Consider the following 15,493-nt stretch of genomic DNA (forward strand, 5'->3'; position numbering starts at 1 on the left):
ATTACCAAATTCTCACTCTGTCTGTGTCTCACTCACTCAGGCTGTGTTTCCTTGACCAGCACAATGCTTACTAAGTGCGCTTTCTGTCTGTCTTTTATACAGACTTTAGGATGACTCACACTACTTAAACTTCAAAGAGAAGAATACAATGTGTACCTTTGTGCCCCTAAACAGGCCTCAGGTGACTGCCAGATAACTGCCTCTCAGCAATTAGGGTGGGGGCAGCTTCAGCCAATCAGACACTAATCTACACTGCACCTTTAACTGAAATACAGCAAAATTAGATTAACCACTTACCTTTCCTGGTTACCTCACTGCACCAAATTACCAAATTCTCACTCTGTCTGTGTCTCACTCACTCATGCTGTGTCTCCTTGACCTGCGCAATGCTTGGATAGGGTGGCAGTGAGGGTTTAAGTGGGTGGGTGCCGACTCGCTGGGCCGAATGGCCTCCTTCTGCACTGTATGTTCTATGTTCTATGACAAAGAGCTGGATTTAACAACATGGACAACTTGGAGCCACAGTCGCTGATCCCCCAAAATCCAAACGGGAACAGCTTTCCGTGTGATTGTGGGAAGAGTCTGCAGGCCTTTGATTTCCGCTTCAGTCACGTGGTGAAAAAGTGAGGGGAGAAAAATCAGCAAATGCTCAGCAGGTCAGTCACCACCTGAAACTTTAGGAAGGGGTTACAACAATGTAAATAAGGGGCGGGATTGTCTGCTCCCCCAGCTACGTGCATCTCGGAGTGCCACCATTCACTGGCAGCAGGCCTCGCTACTCCCATAAAAACACCACTCTCTGGGTGAAGAAATTTCTCCTCACCTCAGTCCTAAAAGATTTATCCCTTATCCTCCAACTATGACCCCCTAGCTCTGGACTCCCCCACCATTGGGAACATTCTCTTTGAATCGACCCTGTCTAATCCTGTTAGAATTTTGTACGTTTCCCGCTGCTTGTCAATGAGATTAGCGTGGCCAATCCACCTAGCCTGCACATCTTTTTTGGGTTGTGGGGGCGAAACCCACCCAAACACGGGGAGAATGTGCAAAACTCCACACGGACAGTGACCCAGAGCCGGGATCGAACCTGGGAGCTCGGCACCGTGAGGCAGCAGGGCTAATCCACTGCGCCACCGTGCTGCCCTAATAGAGCTTTTCTAACAGCAAGTCCCAAAACGAGGGCCAAAGTCCCAATTAGGGGTTACAGAAACAGCAAATAAAGTTGCAAAAAAAAAATCACAATAATCCCCCTCATCTTGTCCTGTCAGTTTATTCATTTACGGGATGTGGGTGTCGCTGGCGAGGCCAGCATTTATTACTCATCCCCAATTGCCCTTGAGAAGGAGGTGGTTAGCTGACTTCTTGACCATTGGAGTCCGTGTGGTGTAGGTACACCCACTGTGGTGTTAGGGCGGGAGCTCCAGGATTTCACCTAGTGACAGTGAAGGAACGGTGATATGTGTCCAAGTCAGGATGATGTGTGGCTTATGGGGGGGGGATTCCCATGTGTGGCAGCCCTGTCCCTATAGATGGCGAGCGGTCATGGGTTGGAAGATGCTGTCTTAGGGAGCCTTGGCGAGTTCCTACAGTGCAGCTTGTAAATGGAACACGCTGTTCCCACTGTGTGTTGGCGATGGAGGGAGTGAATGTTTGTGGATAGATGCCAATCAAGCAGGCTGCTTGTCCCGGATGGCGTCGAGTTTCCCGAGTATTGTTGGAGCTGCACACTTTCAGGCAAGTGGGGAATATTCTATTACACTCTTGACTTGTAGCCATGTGAACAGTTCTTGCGGGTGGGGGGGGGGGGGGGGGGGGTGTCAGGATTCTTAGCCTGACCTGCTCTTGTAACCATATGGCTAGTCCAGTTCAGTATGTTGATGGTGGGAGGATTCAGCAATGGCAGCGCCAACAGTGGGGTTGAGGTGGATGGGCACAGGACACCACTGCCGCAGCCGGAAAGGCAGCCCCAGCTGCGCACACCGCTGAAAGCCCACGGTGAAGTTAGAGCCATGGCTCATATGGGCGTACTCCCAGGCCACTCCCCTTGGTGCCCTCCGGCACCAGCCAACCCATCAGATGTGTGGGCGCGCTCCAGCACAACCAGTGCCATCTTTCTGGCTGGGATGGTGTGAGTGGGGAGTGAAGAGTGTACGTGTAGCTGCAGCTTGTCAGCCTCCCGAGTGTCATTCATGGACCCAGCGAATCGCCCACCGTTTTTCACAGAAAATGATGGTGTTCCACATTGCGCTGGAGTTAGCCCTTCCAAAGTCGCTGAATCAGTCCAGATTCGGTGCCAGTGTTGCTGTCGTCAAAGTCCACTAATCCTGCACCAGCGTCAGCACTTAACCTCAGGAATGGAGAATCCTGCTCCAGATCTTTTGTCAGGGCTGGGTATAAATATTGTTGTTGCTATAATAATGAAATCAGGCTCCCAGAGGGCAGATGGAGCCTGATGTAATGTTAACAGCTGCCGGCCAGACTTTCTAAAGCTTAGAAAATCCAGCAATGCTATGGAGGCTGAAGCAGCGGGATGAAGCAGATCTGTGTTATTTAAAGCACTACCTGTGGGTCAAGAGCAACAGGAATGCTTCACCCTGACTCCTCAAGAAAGCTTTTGATTTCCGTCGGCCAATTCTCACTGCTGCAATCCATGAGTGCCTCCCCCCCCCCCGCCCCCACTCCCCTTCTCCAACTAAGCTCACTTTCAGATTCTGAACAGGCCCCTCTCCCCACTCAACACCCTAGCCTCACAACTGGTTGACCGCCCCCCCCCCCCCCACCCATCCACCTCCAAGTATCCTTTACTTGCCATACTTACCATTTCTGGGCCCTGGCAAGCCCCACCCATGCCGCACCCAACCAAGATTCCATCTCTCCTGATTGTCGAGATCTGTTCCCTGTTGTCCCTGGTTGTGACCTCCTGCTGTTGATCGTCCTGTCTGGGAGTAGACCAGCCAATCAAGACAGAAAATGATAATTTGGCTCCACTGGTTCAGCAGACCTTCTGTGCCGAAGGCACAGTCGAGCTTTGTGGAGTAGAGCCTTACATCGCCTCTTTTATTGAAGGCCCGCCACATCTAGTTCCACTCAGGCACTTGACAGGCTCGTGGTGGACTTTTCCCCAGGATTAACGACCTGAGGGGTAGCTCGGTGGCACAGTGGTTAGCATTGCTGCCTCACGGCGCTGAGGTCCCAGGTTCGATCCCGGCTCTGGGTCACTGTCCGTGTGGGGTTTGCACATTCTCCCCGTGTTTGCGTGGGTTTCGCCCCCACAACCCAAAGATGTGCAAAGTAGGTGGATTGGCTACGCTAAATTGCCCCCTAATTGGAAAAAATGAATTGGATACACTAAATATATTTTTTTAAAGAATTAAGGACCTGGGGGGAGGGGCTGAAATTCTACCCGCTGAGAACAGCCAGCCAATCAGAGGCCAGCAGCTCCATTGAGTAGCAGCACCACTGGTGAGGTAGTGATTGCTGATGGTTTCCTCCCCACCCAAGGCTTCAGATAAAGGAGTGACCCAGGCACAGGAAAACGGTCATGGGGTGGGTGTCGTGGGGGAGGTGGGTCATCAGTAAGGGCAAGGGGATGGCTCTCAGCAGGCCTTCCCGCCTTCCCAATGCTCGGCCCCTCGATCAGGCACTGAACAAGCAACCTGCATCCCCACCCAACCCCACGACTGGGAGGCCACGAATAAGCAAACAGCCTGCCTCCGAGTTAATACCAGCAGTGGTGGGACAAGGCCCTTGAGTGGCCATTAATTTCTCACTTAAAGGCCTCAAATGACTGCTGGGTGAGAAGGCCGTGAATGGGCTTGCCACCACGGAGTTATTTCATAGAATTTACAGTGCAGAAGGAGGCCATTCGGCCCATCGAGTCTGAACCCGCTCTTGGAAAGAGCACCCTACCCAAGGTCAACACCTCCACCCTATCCCCATAACCCAGTAAGCCCACCCAACACTTAAGGGCAATTTTGGACACTAAGGGCAATTTTAGCATGGCCAATCCACCTAACCTGCACATCTCTGGACTGTGGGAGGAAACCGGAGCACCCGGAGGAAACCCACGCACACATGGAGAGGATGTGCAGACTCCGCACAGACAGTGACCCAAGCCGGAATCGAACCTGGGACCCTGGAGCTGTGAAGCAATTGTGCTATCCACAATGCTACCGTGCTGGCCACATCAGTGTGATCAGTGTTAATCAGTGTGAAAGAGGTAAAATGGCTGGGTTCCTACCAACCAGCCTTCTGCCTGATTAAATACCCCCGCCACCAAACTCACCGTGGGGGAGGGCACGAGATTCTGCCCCAGATCACCTCCCTCCTCCCCATTACTGCATTGTCCCACTCCACCCTCCTTGCGAATAGAATGACCTGTGTGTTGTGTGTGTGTGTGTCTGGTGTGAATGCAGTATTGCTCCTTAGAGTCTACTGAAAAGTCATATTCTCAATTTAAATCCGGGAGGTCCCCTCCCCTGTTCCCAAGCCTATGGAAGCCAGTTGCGGCAGGTGGGGAGTGAAAATTCTCTGCTTAAGGATTTCCTCTGAATTAAGTCAGTAAGAGGGAAAATCAAAAGAGGTGAAAACAAAGTAAAAAAACAGACTAACATTAAACAAAACATTCTTCATCAGTGATACGCAACCAGCAGAAGACAGGCATTAGGAGATATGTCTGGCCTTATCTAGTCCTGTGAGAGATCCTTTGTTAGAGTAGGAGCCCAGGTGTTAAAATGCAATCTTGATGTGTCAAAGTGCTACTTCAGTAATTTGGGAGGTTTTTTTTTTGGGGGGTGGGGGAGAGTGGTCTGGCTGGAAGAAGTGAACATTCCTGAAGCATGTCAGTCAGCTTTGTTAATTGAATAGAAAGACCTATTTTTTTTACTTGCTTGGATGATTCTAGCCTTCCGTCCCCAGCAACAACCCCCCCCCCCCCCCATCCCCCCCTCAACCCCCAGCCCAGCCACAATGCTTTGATATAACTGAGTGATTGGCTGGGCCAAATCAGGGGGCAGTTAAGAGTCAATCACATTGCCGCGTGTCTGGAGGCACGTGCCAATCAGATCGGGTGGCGATGGCAGATTTTCGTTCATGAAAGACATGGGTGAACCAGATTCGTTTTTACAATAATCCACCAGTTTCGGGACCGTTAAGAATATTCGTGTTTGGTTCCAGATTGACTAATTAGTTGAATTCGAATTCCCCAGCTGCTGTGGCGAGATTTGAATTTGTGTCCGAAGAGCATTAGTCTGGGTCTCTGGATTACTAGCCAAGTAACATCATCACTGTGTTACTGTCCTTATACTTTATTAACTGGAAAGTGCTTTGGGCCATTCTGAGCTCTTGAAAGGCACTACTTAAGTGTACATCTTTCTGATCTGTTCCTTTATCTGCCACTATTCTCACATGCTTGCCCCCTACCTGTTTTGAGGTCAGCAAAGTTGTTATTTCTGAGCACTTTGTTGGTTCGGGGGAGGGAGGATTTAGAGTCTGGATCTAGATGACATGCGGAGAGGGAGTCAAGAACATTGTGAGGTGCAGCGTCCAGCATGAAATTGCATGGCCTGTACACTGTATACCGAAAACAAAACACAGGTCAAATAAATGCCGGACTGGCTTGCCATTGGGGCGGCACAGTGGTTATCACTTCGGCCTCACAGCGCCAGGGACCTGGGTTCAATTCCGGCCTCGGGTGACCGTCTGTGTGAAGTTTCATAGATTATCATGGAATTTACAGTGCAGAAGGAGGCCATTCGGCCCATCGAGTCTGCACCGGCTCTTGGAAAGAGCACCCCTACCCAAGGTCAACATCTCCACCCTATCCCCATAACCCAGTAACCCCACCCAACACTAAGGGCAATTTTTGACACTAAGGGCAATTTATCATGGCCAATCCACCTAACCTGCACATCTTTGGACAGTGGGAGGAAACCGGAGCACCCGGAGGAAACCCACGCACACACGGGGAGGATGTGCAGACTCCGCACAGACAGTGACCCAAGCCGGAATCGAACCTGGGACCCTGGAGCTGTGAAACAATTGTGCTATCCACAATGCTACCGTTCTCCCTGTGTCTGCGTGGGTTTCCTCGGGTGCTCCGGTTTCCTCCCACAGTCTAAAGATGTACAGGTGAGATGGATTGGCCATGATAAAATTGCCCCTCAGTGTCCAAATATGTGCAGGTTAGGTGGGGTTACGGGGATAGGGTGGTGCTCTTTCAGAGGGTCAGTGCAAACTCAAAGGGCCGAATGGCCTCCTTCTGCAGGAATTCGATGGTTCTCTGGTGAAGTGGTTAATGGGGTGACGGCATTGCTACTAATTTCTATCATAGTGAGACTGATGCGAGACCTCTGACAGGACAACAGCAATGTCACTAGGTTAGGGTTCTTATCATAACAGCAATGGAGGGGGCAGCACAGTGGCGCTGTCCCAGGTTCGATCCCGGCTCTGGGTCACTGTCCGTGTGGAGTTTGCACATTCTCCCCGTGTCTGCGTGGGTTTCGCCCCCACAACCCAAAAGATGTGCAGGGTAGGTGGATTGGCCACGCCAAATTGCCCCTTAATTGGAAAAAATGAATTGGGTAGTGTAAATTTATATTTTAAAAAAATAATAGCAATGGAGGGGTTTGTTATGAGTGTGACTAACTCTGGTACGTGAGACTTTGGCACCTCCTACTGTGGAATCGTAGTTACGTTATTGGATTAGTAATCCAGAGGCCTGGACTAATAACCTGGGTTCAGGTTTCATCATAGAGTCAGAGAGATTTACAGCATGGTAAGAGACCCTTCAGCTCATCGAGTCTGTGCTGACCCTCAAGCACCTTTTACTCTAATCAAGGCAGTTTACAAAACATCTGCACGTGAAAAGCTGCTATCACCTGTCAAGTTGCCATAAAAACCAGTGAATTAAGGAGTGAAGTTTGAACTTGGGCGTATTAGTGTTTATCTAATCTCGGTAAGTGTGTACTTGTTTGCTGGGCTGATGGTTAGCAGTCTCACCTCTTGACTCAGAAGATCAGGGTTCAGTAAAACTGCAGAGTGTTGTGCGTTTTCTCTACTACTTGGTCTTTTCTGTGGCTCTGTTCCAATTAGGGCAAACAGTGGATTTGCCTTCTTTCTATATTGTCTATGTCCGAATGCTTAGGGTCGCCAGGTATCAAATGACACCACAACAAGTTTCAACCGGCTATCGATCAAAGAGCCAAACACCAGTTAGTTAGTTCAAGGTCAAGGGCACTTTATTTACATACAATCAATCATGCAACATAAACACTACTAGGTAACTACACCTATTACTAAGACTTAACTTCGGGCACCCGGCTTAGGTCAGGAAACAATGGCCGCTGTTCAGGATCTCTTGGATTCGAAGTGGTAACGGCTGTTCAGCTGGGCTCATCCGTCTGGTAGCGGGCGTTGAACTCGAATTTGCTTCTGGTGTTGCTGCAGTTGGCGATGGCCGTGACCGGGGTACCAAGGCCAAAAGAGAGCGAGCATATGGCGAAATCTTCCTTTATACTTGGGGGCTTTCGCGCTCTTTTGGGGCGGTCCTTCGATTTGGGCCTTACTAATTGGGTGATCCCTGATCACTCCGTTGGATTCCTTAACCAATAAGTGGGCGGGGAGCTGGATGGCTGGGCGTGTCCCAAGCGGTCATTGACCCCTTGGACAGGGAGTCGCGCTGAAATTACTGGCACTGTCCCGGTTGCTGGAGTACCAGTCCTTTCTGTTGGGGGAGATGGGCCATCACCTGCTAATCGGCCTGATTAACATGCTAATGGGACGGAGTTTCGATGACGTCTGGACTTTGCTGACAAATATGCATTTCAGGCTCTGAGCCTGCCTGACTCTTGGCTTGTCCATTTTACCCATCAGTCTTTGCGAGTTGCTCTGTACCTAGTTGGAAGTGGCCATCCCAGATGGCTACAAGATGCCTTAGCACAAAATGCCTGGCTGACACTCCATAGCAGTACTGAGGGCACGCTGCACTCTCAGAGGTGCCATTGTTCAATTGAGAGATTAAACTGAGGTCCCATCTGCTCTCTGAGGTGGGCATTGGAGATCCCATTGTGCTATTTTGACGGAGGGTAGGGAGGACTTTCCTTTTCTTTTAAATTTAGAGTACCCGATTAATTCTTTCCAATTAAGGGGCAATTTAGCGTGGCCAATCCACCTAGCCTGCACATCTTTTGGGTTGTGGGGCCGAAACCCACGCAAACACCGGGAGAATGTGCAAACTCCACACGGACAGTGACCCAGAATCGAACCTGGGACCTCGGCGCTGTGAGGCAGCAGTGCTAACCACTGCACCACCGTGCTGCCCGGGAGGACTTTTCTGCTGCCCTGGCCAATTGCTGCTTGTGCGAGCTTGCTGCCTGTATATTGGCTGCTGTGTTTCCTTGATTACAAGGACTACACTTCAAGAGTTCCTATTGGCTGTGAAGCACTTTGGATGTCCTGAGATTGTGAAAGGCGCTATATAAATGCAAGACTTTATTTTCTTTCTCTGGGCCTTTTGGCTTCTCTAACTCCGTCTGCTCCTCCAGAGACACAAAATATCAAAGCCACTTTGACCAAGAACATGGCCACCTGTCTCAATGTCTCTTTCTCTGGTTTGGTGTCAAATATTGAATTATTCTTTTGTGAAGCGCCTTGGTACATTTGTTTTCAGGCAGTGTTTAAATACGCCTCTGCATATCCCTGCGACCTGAATGCACTGGCTGACTCATGTTCCACTTGCCATTAGAATCAACTCTGGGTTGTAAGGGTGTACATTAATTTACCTTTACTGTTACTGTAGCAACATAGGCTATTTTAGGAAAGTTGATGGTCAGTAGACTTTTGGTACAAAAGAACTTGAGGACTGCTGGACGAAGTGACGCACTGTCGAAGATTTTCATCTCTAATTCATCAAGAATTCTTGTGTCTGCCTGATGCATGCAGGATGGAAAACTTTAAAAGGCTATTGGTTGTAAGACAGCTTTGTTCCAACACTGCTCGATCAGGTTCCCATGGCTCCTTACATGATCTATTTCAGTTCTCCCAAACAACATCTTGCATTTACTTTATTTTTATTTTTTTAAATTTGGAGTATCCAATTATTTTTGTTTTCCAATTAAGGGGCAATTTAGCGTGGCCAATAAACCTACCGTGCACATCTTTGGGATGTGGGGGTGAGACCCACGCAGACAAGGGGGGAATGTGCAAACTCCACGCGGACAGTGACCCAGAGCCGGGATCGAACCCGGGTCCTCGGCGCCATTAGGCAGCAGTGCTAACCACTGCGCCACCGTGCGCCATACATCTGGGGCGCGATTCCCCGCTCCCGCGCCGGTTGGGAGAATCGCCTGGGTCGCCAGATTTTCCCGCGACGCCGGTCCGGCGCCCTCCCGCGATTCTCCCAAGCGGCGACAACGTCCTCGTCGTGTTACGCGCGGCGCAGGCCGGAGAATCGCCCGAGACACCAAAAGTGGCCTCAAATTGGGTGTGGCCCGCTATCGGTGCCCACCGATCGTCGGGCAGTCCTCTCTGAAGGAGGACCTCCTTTCTTCCGCAGCCCTGCAAGATCCGTCTGACATCTTCTTGCGGGGCGGACTCGGAGAGGACGGCAACCACGCATGCGCGGGTTGGCGCCGGCCAACCCGTGCATGCGCGGGTGACGCCAGTTATGCGGCGCCGGCCGCGTCATGTATGCGGCGCCGCCTTTACGCGGCGCCAAGGCCTGCCGCGTGTAAATGACGCCGCTCCTAGCCCATTATCGGGCCCTGAATCGGTCGGGATAGGGGCCGTTGCGCGCCGTCGTGAACCTCGACGCCGTTCACGATGGCGCGAACTCTCTGCCTCCATTTCGGAGAATCCCGCCCCTGGAATTTATGTACCACTTTTCAAGTTGAAAAACATTCCAAGGCACGAAATCCCAGACAGAAATGCACATGACCCAATGAAGGAGCTGGGATCTAGGCAATATGTGGAAAATTCTGACATGTGGAGAGATGAAAGGACCTGGATTGCTCACCCAGGAGCAGAGGTGGACGTCCGATGAACCACACAGGGCTGAAGCATGGGTTCCCGGCCAATGGGGGGGGGGGGGGGTAGGGGCTACACATAGAGGTGGCTATTGTGTGGAAACAGCATGGGACACCGATCAGAGCCTTGGTAGCTCAAAACTGGCTAATATGAACCTATCAGCCGGCGATACAGAACAACATTGGGTTCTGATTGGTGGACTCCCCTTTAGAGTGGGAAATCAGTTTGCCAGATGTTGGGAGGTGGCGGAGACTTGTAACAGTTCAGACATTGTGACATTGAGGGCAGCACGGTAGCACAAGTGGATAGCACTGTGGCTTCACAGCGCCAGAGTCCCAGGTTCGATTCTCCGCTGGGTCACTGTCTGTGCGGAGTCTGCACGTTCTCCCCGTGTCTGCGCAGGTTTCCTCCAGGTGCTCCGGTTTCCTCCCACAGTCCAAAGACGTGCAGGTTAAGTGAATTGGCCACGATAAATTGCCCTTAGTGACCAAAAAGGATAGGAGGGGTTATTGGGTTATGGGGATAGGGTGGAAGTGAGGGCTTAAGTGGGTCGGTGCAGACTTGATGGGCCGAATGGCCTCCTTCTGTTCTATAATATGGATCTCCTGAATGGGTGTGAAGTTTTTAAACTCTCAACCTCCAGGCCAGGGCTGAGCAGGGTGGACAGGAGGTACCCGACACAAGGAACACAGGCCACCAGGCCAGACAGGAGCAGTGCTCCGAAAGCTCGTGTTTGAAACAAACCTGTTGGACTTTGACCTGGTGTTGTAAGAGTTCCTATTGTGCTCACCCCAGTCCCCATCGACACCGCAAACTGCCGGCTCAAAGTGGAGAGGATCTCCAGGAAGATCGCGCATGTAGACACTGACATTAAGTTTCTACAAAGATGCAAGAAAGCAGACAAGATAACTGCAAATGCTCGCATTCCAAGCATTGTCTGGCATCTTTGAATCTGTCTATATATATGTTTCTGGAACATACCTCTTCATTCACCTGAGGAAGGAGCAGTGCTCCGAAAGCTAGTGTTTGAAACAAACCTGTTGGACTTTAACCTGGTGTTGTAAGACTTCTTACTGTGACCAGGCCAGACAGCCAGCAGCAGCCAGGCAGGAGCACACGGTGTCATCAAGGGTCGAGGCCAGGTCACACAAGTGAGAGCCAAGACGTGAGTAGAGTAGCAATTGGAAGGTGTGAATAAGGTCAGGCAAGCGCCGGGGTCGTGTCTTGGGGAATCGGGGGGCAGTAGCCAGTGGGAGCGGGGAGACCCGACTAGAGCAAGAGGCCAGTCAGGCGGCAGGGCTGAGTGAGAGGGCTGCAATGCTCAATCTCATGGGGGGGGGTGGGGCACGACATCATTGGGGGTGGGGCCCGACATCATTGAAGCGGGCCGCCATGTAACCAGTGGGGAGGGGCATAACGTGGGCCCACTGCAAAGCGGGAGAGCAAGGGGCCCCCACAAGGGTAAGTCCACAGCTGCCTTCGAGCAACAGAGGGATGATGGTCAAAATTATGAAAGGTTTTGATAGAGTAAATAAGGAGAAACTGTTTCAACTGGCAGGAGGTTTGGTAACCAGACAACTTTTAAGGTAATTGGAAAAAGAACCAGGGAATGGTGAGAATTTTGTTATTACAGTCTGTGAGCTGACACGTCAGGGTGGTGTATTGAAGGAAAGCTGCACTGCCAGAGATTAGGGGCATCATTCTCCGCCGGCGGGAGTCTCCGTTTTGCCGGCGCCCAGGGGTTTCCCGACGGCGTGGGGCTGCCCCACAATGGGAAACCCCATTGACCGGCCCACAATGGGAAACCCCATTGACCGGCCGGTGTTACGGAGACTCCCGCCTTCCGGTCGGGGCAGAAATGTGGCGGGGCGGGTAGGAGAATTTAGCCCCATATCTTCTGGATGAGGCATTAAACCAAAGTCCCATCATAAACACAGGGCTAAATCGCTGGCTTTGAAAGCAGACCAAGGCAGGCCAGCAGCACGGTTCAATTCCCGTAACAGCCTCCCCGAACAGGCGCCGGAATGTGGCGACTAGGGGCTTTTCACAGTAACTTCATTTGAAGCCTACTTGTGACAATAAGGGATTTTCATTTCTCATTTCATTCTTTTCATTTCATTTCATTTCATCTGTCACCTCAGATGGGTGGCACAGCGGTTAGCACTATTGCCTCACAGCGCCAGGGCCCCGGGTTCGATTCCTGGCTTGGGTCACTGTCTCTGCGGAGTTTGCAAGTTCTCCCTGTGTCTGCGTGGGTTTTCTCCGGGTGCTCCGGTTTCCTCCCGCAGCCGAAAGATGTGCAGGCGAGGTGGATCGGCCGCGATAAGATTACCCCGGAGGTGTGCAGGTCGGTGGTAAGGGGGTGCTGTGGCGTTAAGGGGGTAGGGGTAGGCTCGATGGGCCGAATGGTCTGCAGGGCGCACTGTGCCTTTAAATGGGGGTGTGGTGTGGCAGAGTTTGATTGACAGTGAGAATGGATACACTGGAGCAATGAGGGAGCAGGGGGGCGGGCCGCTTCCGGGTTCCTGCTGCTCAGTCAGTCAGACTGGGACAGATCAGCGCAGAGAACCCGGCTCCAGCACAGCAGCACCATGAGTCAGGGGGAAAGCCGCAAGCGGCCGAGGTCTGCCAGCCCGCCCGGGGCAGGGACTCAGCCACTGACCCCGGAGAAGAGAGTTTCCCTGGTCAAGTTAACATCCAATTACCGGGACTGGGGTGTGGAGGAGGTCTGCTGCTTCCTGCGGACGCAAGGCTTTGAAAAGTTCGAGCAGTTGTTCAGAGGCAAGTCCAGGATCTCAGTGCGCGGGGTGCATGGCGAGGTGGGGGGGCGGCCGCTCGGCCCCTCGTGTGCGTGCTGGCTCTGTGCAAGGCGCTCTCCCCCCTCGCTCTGCACATTTACCCAGCGCTCTGCAGAAAGCAAACTGCAGACAGGAAGCGGGGACACACTTCCTGAGAATTAGCGCAGCTCACACGGGTTAACGAGACATTATCCAGAGTGGGGATTGTGTTCCATTCCTGCTTTCAGAAGGATCCCAGTGCAGTGTGGAAGAGATCCTCCTGCATCAGAATGGGGGGAACTGGAACATTTTAATATCGTTGCGAAGGATCCGCATCTTCATTCTGATTACATGTGGCTGACAGTTTACAGAATTTACAGTGCAGAAGGTTGTGTCATGTTAGATTCGACAATCTTCACATTAGAAACACGTCGAATGTACTGAGTGTGTTGTGGACTCCTTATTTGACCATTCTGTGACACGGGGAAAGCTCTTTGGGGCTTCTCACACTGACTTCTCTCTTGACGTGTGTTATTGGGGGATCTCTGTTGATGTGTGTTATTGGGGGGGGTCTCTGTTGATGTGTGTTATTGGGGGGTCTCTGTTGACGTGTGTTATTGGGGGGGTCTCTGTTGACGTGTGTTATTGGGGGGTCTCTGTTGACGTGTGTTATTGGGGGATCTCTGTTGATGTGTGTTATGGGGGATCTCTGTTGATGTGTGTTATTGGGGGATCTCTGTTGACGTGTGTTATTGGGGGGTCTCTGTTGACGTGTGTTATTGGGGGGTCTCTGTTGACGTGTGTTATTGGGGGGTCTCTGTTGACGTGTGTTATTGGGGGATCTCTGTTGACGTGTGTTATTGGGGGGTCTCTGTTGACGTGTGTTATTGGGGGGGGGGTCTCTGTTGACGTGTGTTATTGGGGGGGGTCTCTGTTGACGTGTGTTATTGGGGGGTCTCTGTTGACGTGTGTTATTGGGGGGTCTCTGTTGACGTGTGTTATTGGGGGGTCTCTGTTGACGTGTGTTATTGGGGGATCTCTGTTGACGTGTGTTATTGGGGGATCTCTGTTGACGTGTGTTATTGGGGGGGGTCTCTGTTGACGTGTGTTATTGGGGGGTCTCTGTTGACGTGTGTTATTGGGGGATCTCTGTTGACGTGTGTTATTGGGGGATCTCTGTTGACGTGTGTTATTGGGGGGGGTCCTCTGTTGACGTGTGTTATTGGGGGTCTCTGTTGACGTGTGTTATTGGGGGGGGTCTCTGTTGACGTGTGTTATTGGGGGGTCTCTGTTGACGTGTGTTATTGGGGGGTCTCTGTTGACGTGTGTTATTGGGGGGGGGGTCTCTGTTGACGTGTGTTATTGGGGGATCTCTGTTGATGTGTGTTATTGGGGGGGGTCTCTGTTGACGTGTGTTATTGGGGGGTCTCTGTTGACGTGTGTTATTGGAGGATCTCTGTTGTGTGTCATGGGGGATCTCTGTTGACGTGTGTTATTGGGGGATCACTGTTGACGTGTGTTATTGGGGGGGTGGTCTCTGTTGACGTGTGTTATTGGGGGGTCTCTGTTGACGTGTGTTATTGGGGGATCTCGGTTGACGTGTGTTATTGGGGGGGGTCTCTGTTGACGTGTGTTATTGGGGGGTCTCTGTTGACGTGTGTTATTGGGGGGTCTCTGTTGACGTGTGTTATTGGAGGATCTCTGTTGTGTGTCATGGGGGATCTCTGTTGACGTGTGTTATTGGGGGATCTCTGTTGACGTGTGTTATTGGGGGGGGTCTCTGTTGACATGTGTTATTGGGGGGTCTCTGTTGACGTGTGTTATTGGGGATCTCTGTTGACGTGTGTTATTGGGGGGTCTCTGTTGACGTGTGTTATTGGGGGGGGTCTCTGTTGACGTGTGTTATTGGGGGGTCTCTGTTGACGTGTGTTATTGGGGGGTCTCTGTTGACGTGTGTTATTGGGGGGTCTCTGTTGACGTGTGTTATTGGGGGATCTCTGTTGACGTGTGTTATTGGGGGATCTCTGTTGACGTGTGTTATTGGGGGGGGGTCTCTGTTGACGTGTGTTATTGGGGGTCTCTGTTGACGTGTGTTATTGGGGGGGGTCTCTGTTGACGTGTGTTATTGGGGGGTCTCTGTTGACGTGTGTTATTGGTGGGGGGTCTCTGTTGACGTGTGTTATTGGGGGATCTCTGTTGATGTGTGTTATTGGGGGGGGTCTCTGTTGACGTGTGTTATTGGGGGGTCTCTGTTGACGTGTGTTATTGGGGGGTCTCTGTTGACGTGTGTTATTGGGGGATCTCTGTTGACGTGTGTTATTGGGGGATCTCTGTTGACGTGTGTTATTGGGGGGGGGGTCTCTGTTGACGTGTGTTATTGGGGGATCTCTGTTGATGTGTGTTATTGGGGGGGGTCTCTGTTGACGTGTGTTATTGGGGGGTCTCTGTTGACGTGTGTTATTGGAGGATCTCTGTTGTGTGTCATGGGGGATCTCTGTTGACGTGTGTTATTGGGGGATCACTGTTGACGTGTGTTATTGGGGGGGGGTCTCTGTTGACGTGTGTTATTGGGGGGTCTCTGTTGACGTGTGTTATTGGGGGATCTCGGTTGACGTGTGTTATTGGGGGGGGTCTCTGTTGACGTGTGTTATTGGGGGGTCTCTGTTGACGTGTGTTATTGGGGGGTCTCTGTT

At 51.6% G+C, this 15,493-nt stretch overlaps 1 protein-coding gene across 1 annotated transcript in view; it reads left to right on the plus strand.

Moving 5' to 3' along the window:
* Positions 1–12,558: 12,558 nt before the first annotated feature.
* Positions 12,559–15,493, plus strand: part of LOC140428583 (deoxynucleoside triphosphate triphosphohydrolase SAMHD1-like) — an 83,430-nt gene continuing 80,495 nt past the window's right edge. Inside the window, exon 1 of the mRNA XM_072515221.1 lies at positions 12,559–12,804. Within this exon, the coding sequence (XP_072371322.1) occupies positions 12,615–12,804 (190 nt within the window). The 5' untranslated portion in view covers positions 12,559–12,614. The remainder of the gene's footprint in view (positions 12,805–15,493) is intronic.

This window comes from Scyliorhinus torazame, chromosome 8, assembly GCF_047496885.1.
Source record: "Scyliorhinus torazame isolate Kashiwa2021f chromosome 8, sScyTor2.1, whole genome shotgun sequence".
NCBI classification, from domain to species: Eukaryota; Metazoa; Chordata; class Chondrichthyes; order Carcharhiniformes; family Scyliorhinidae; genus Scyliorhinus; species Scyliorhinus torazame.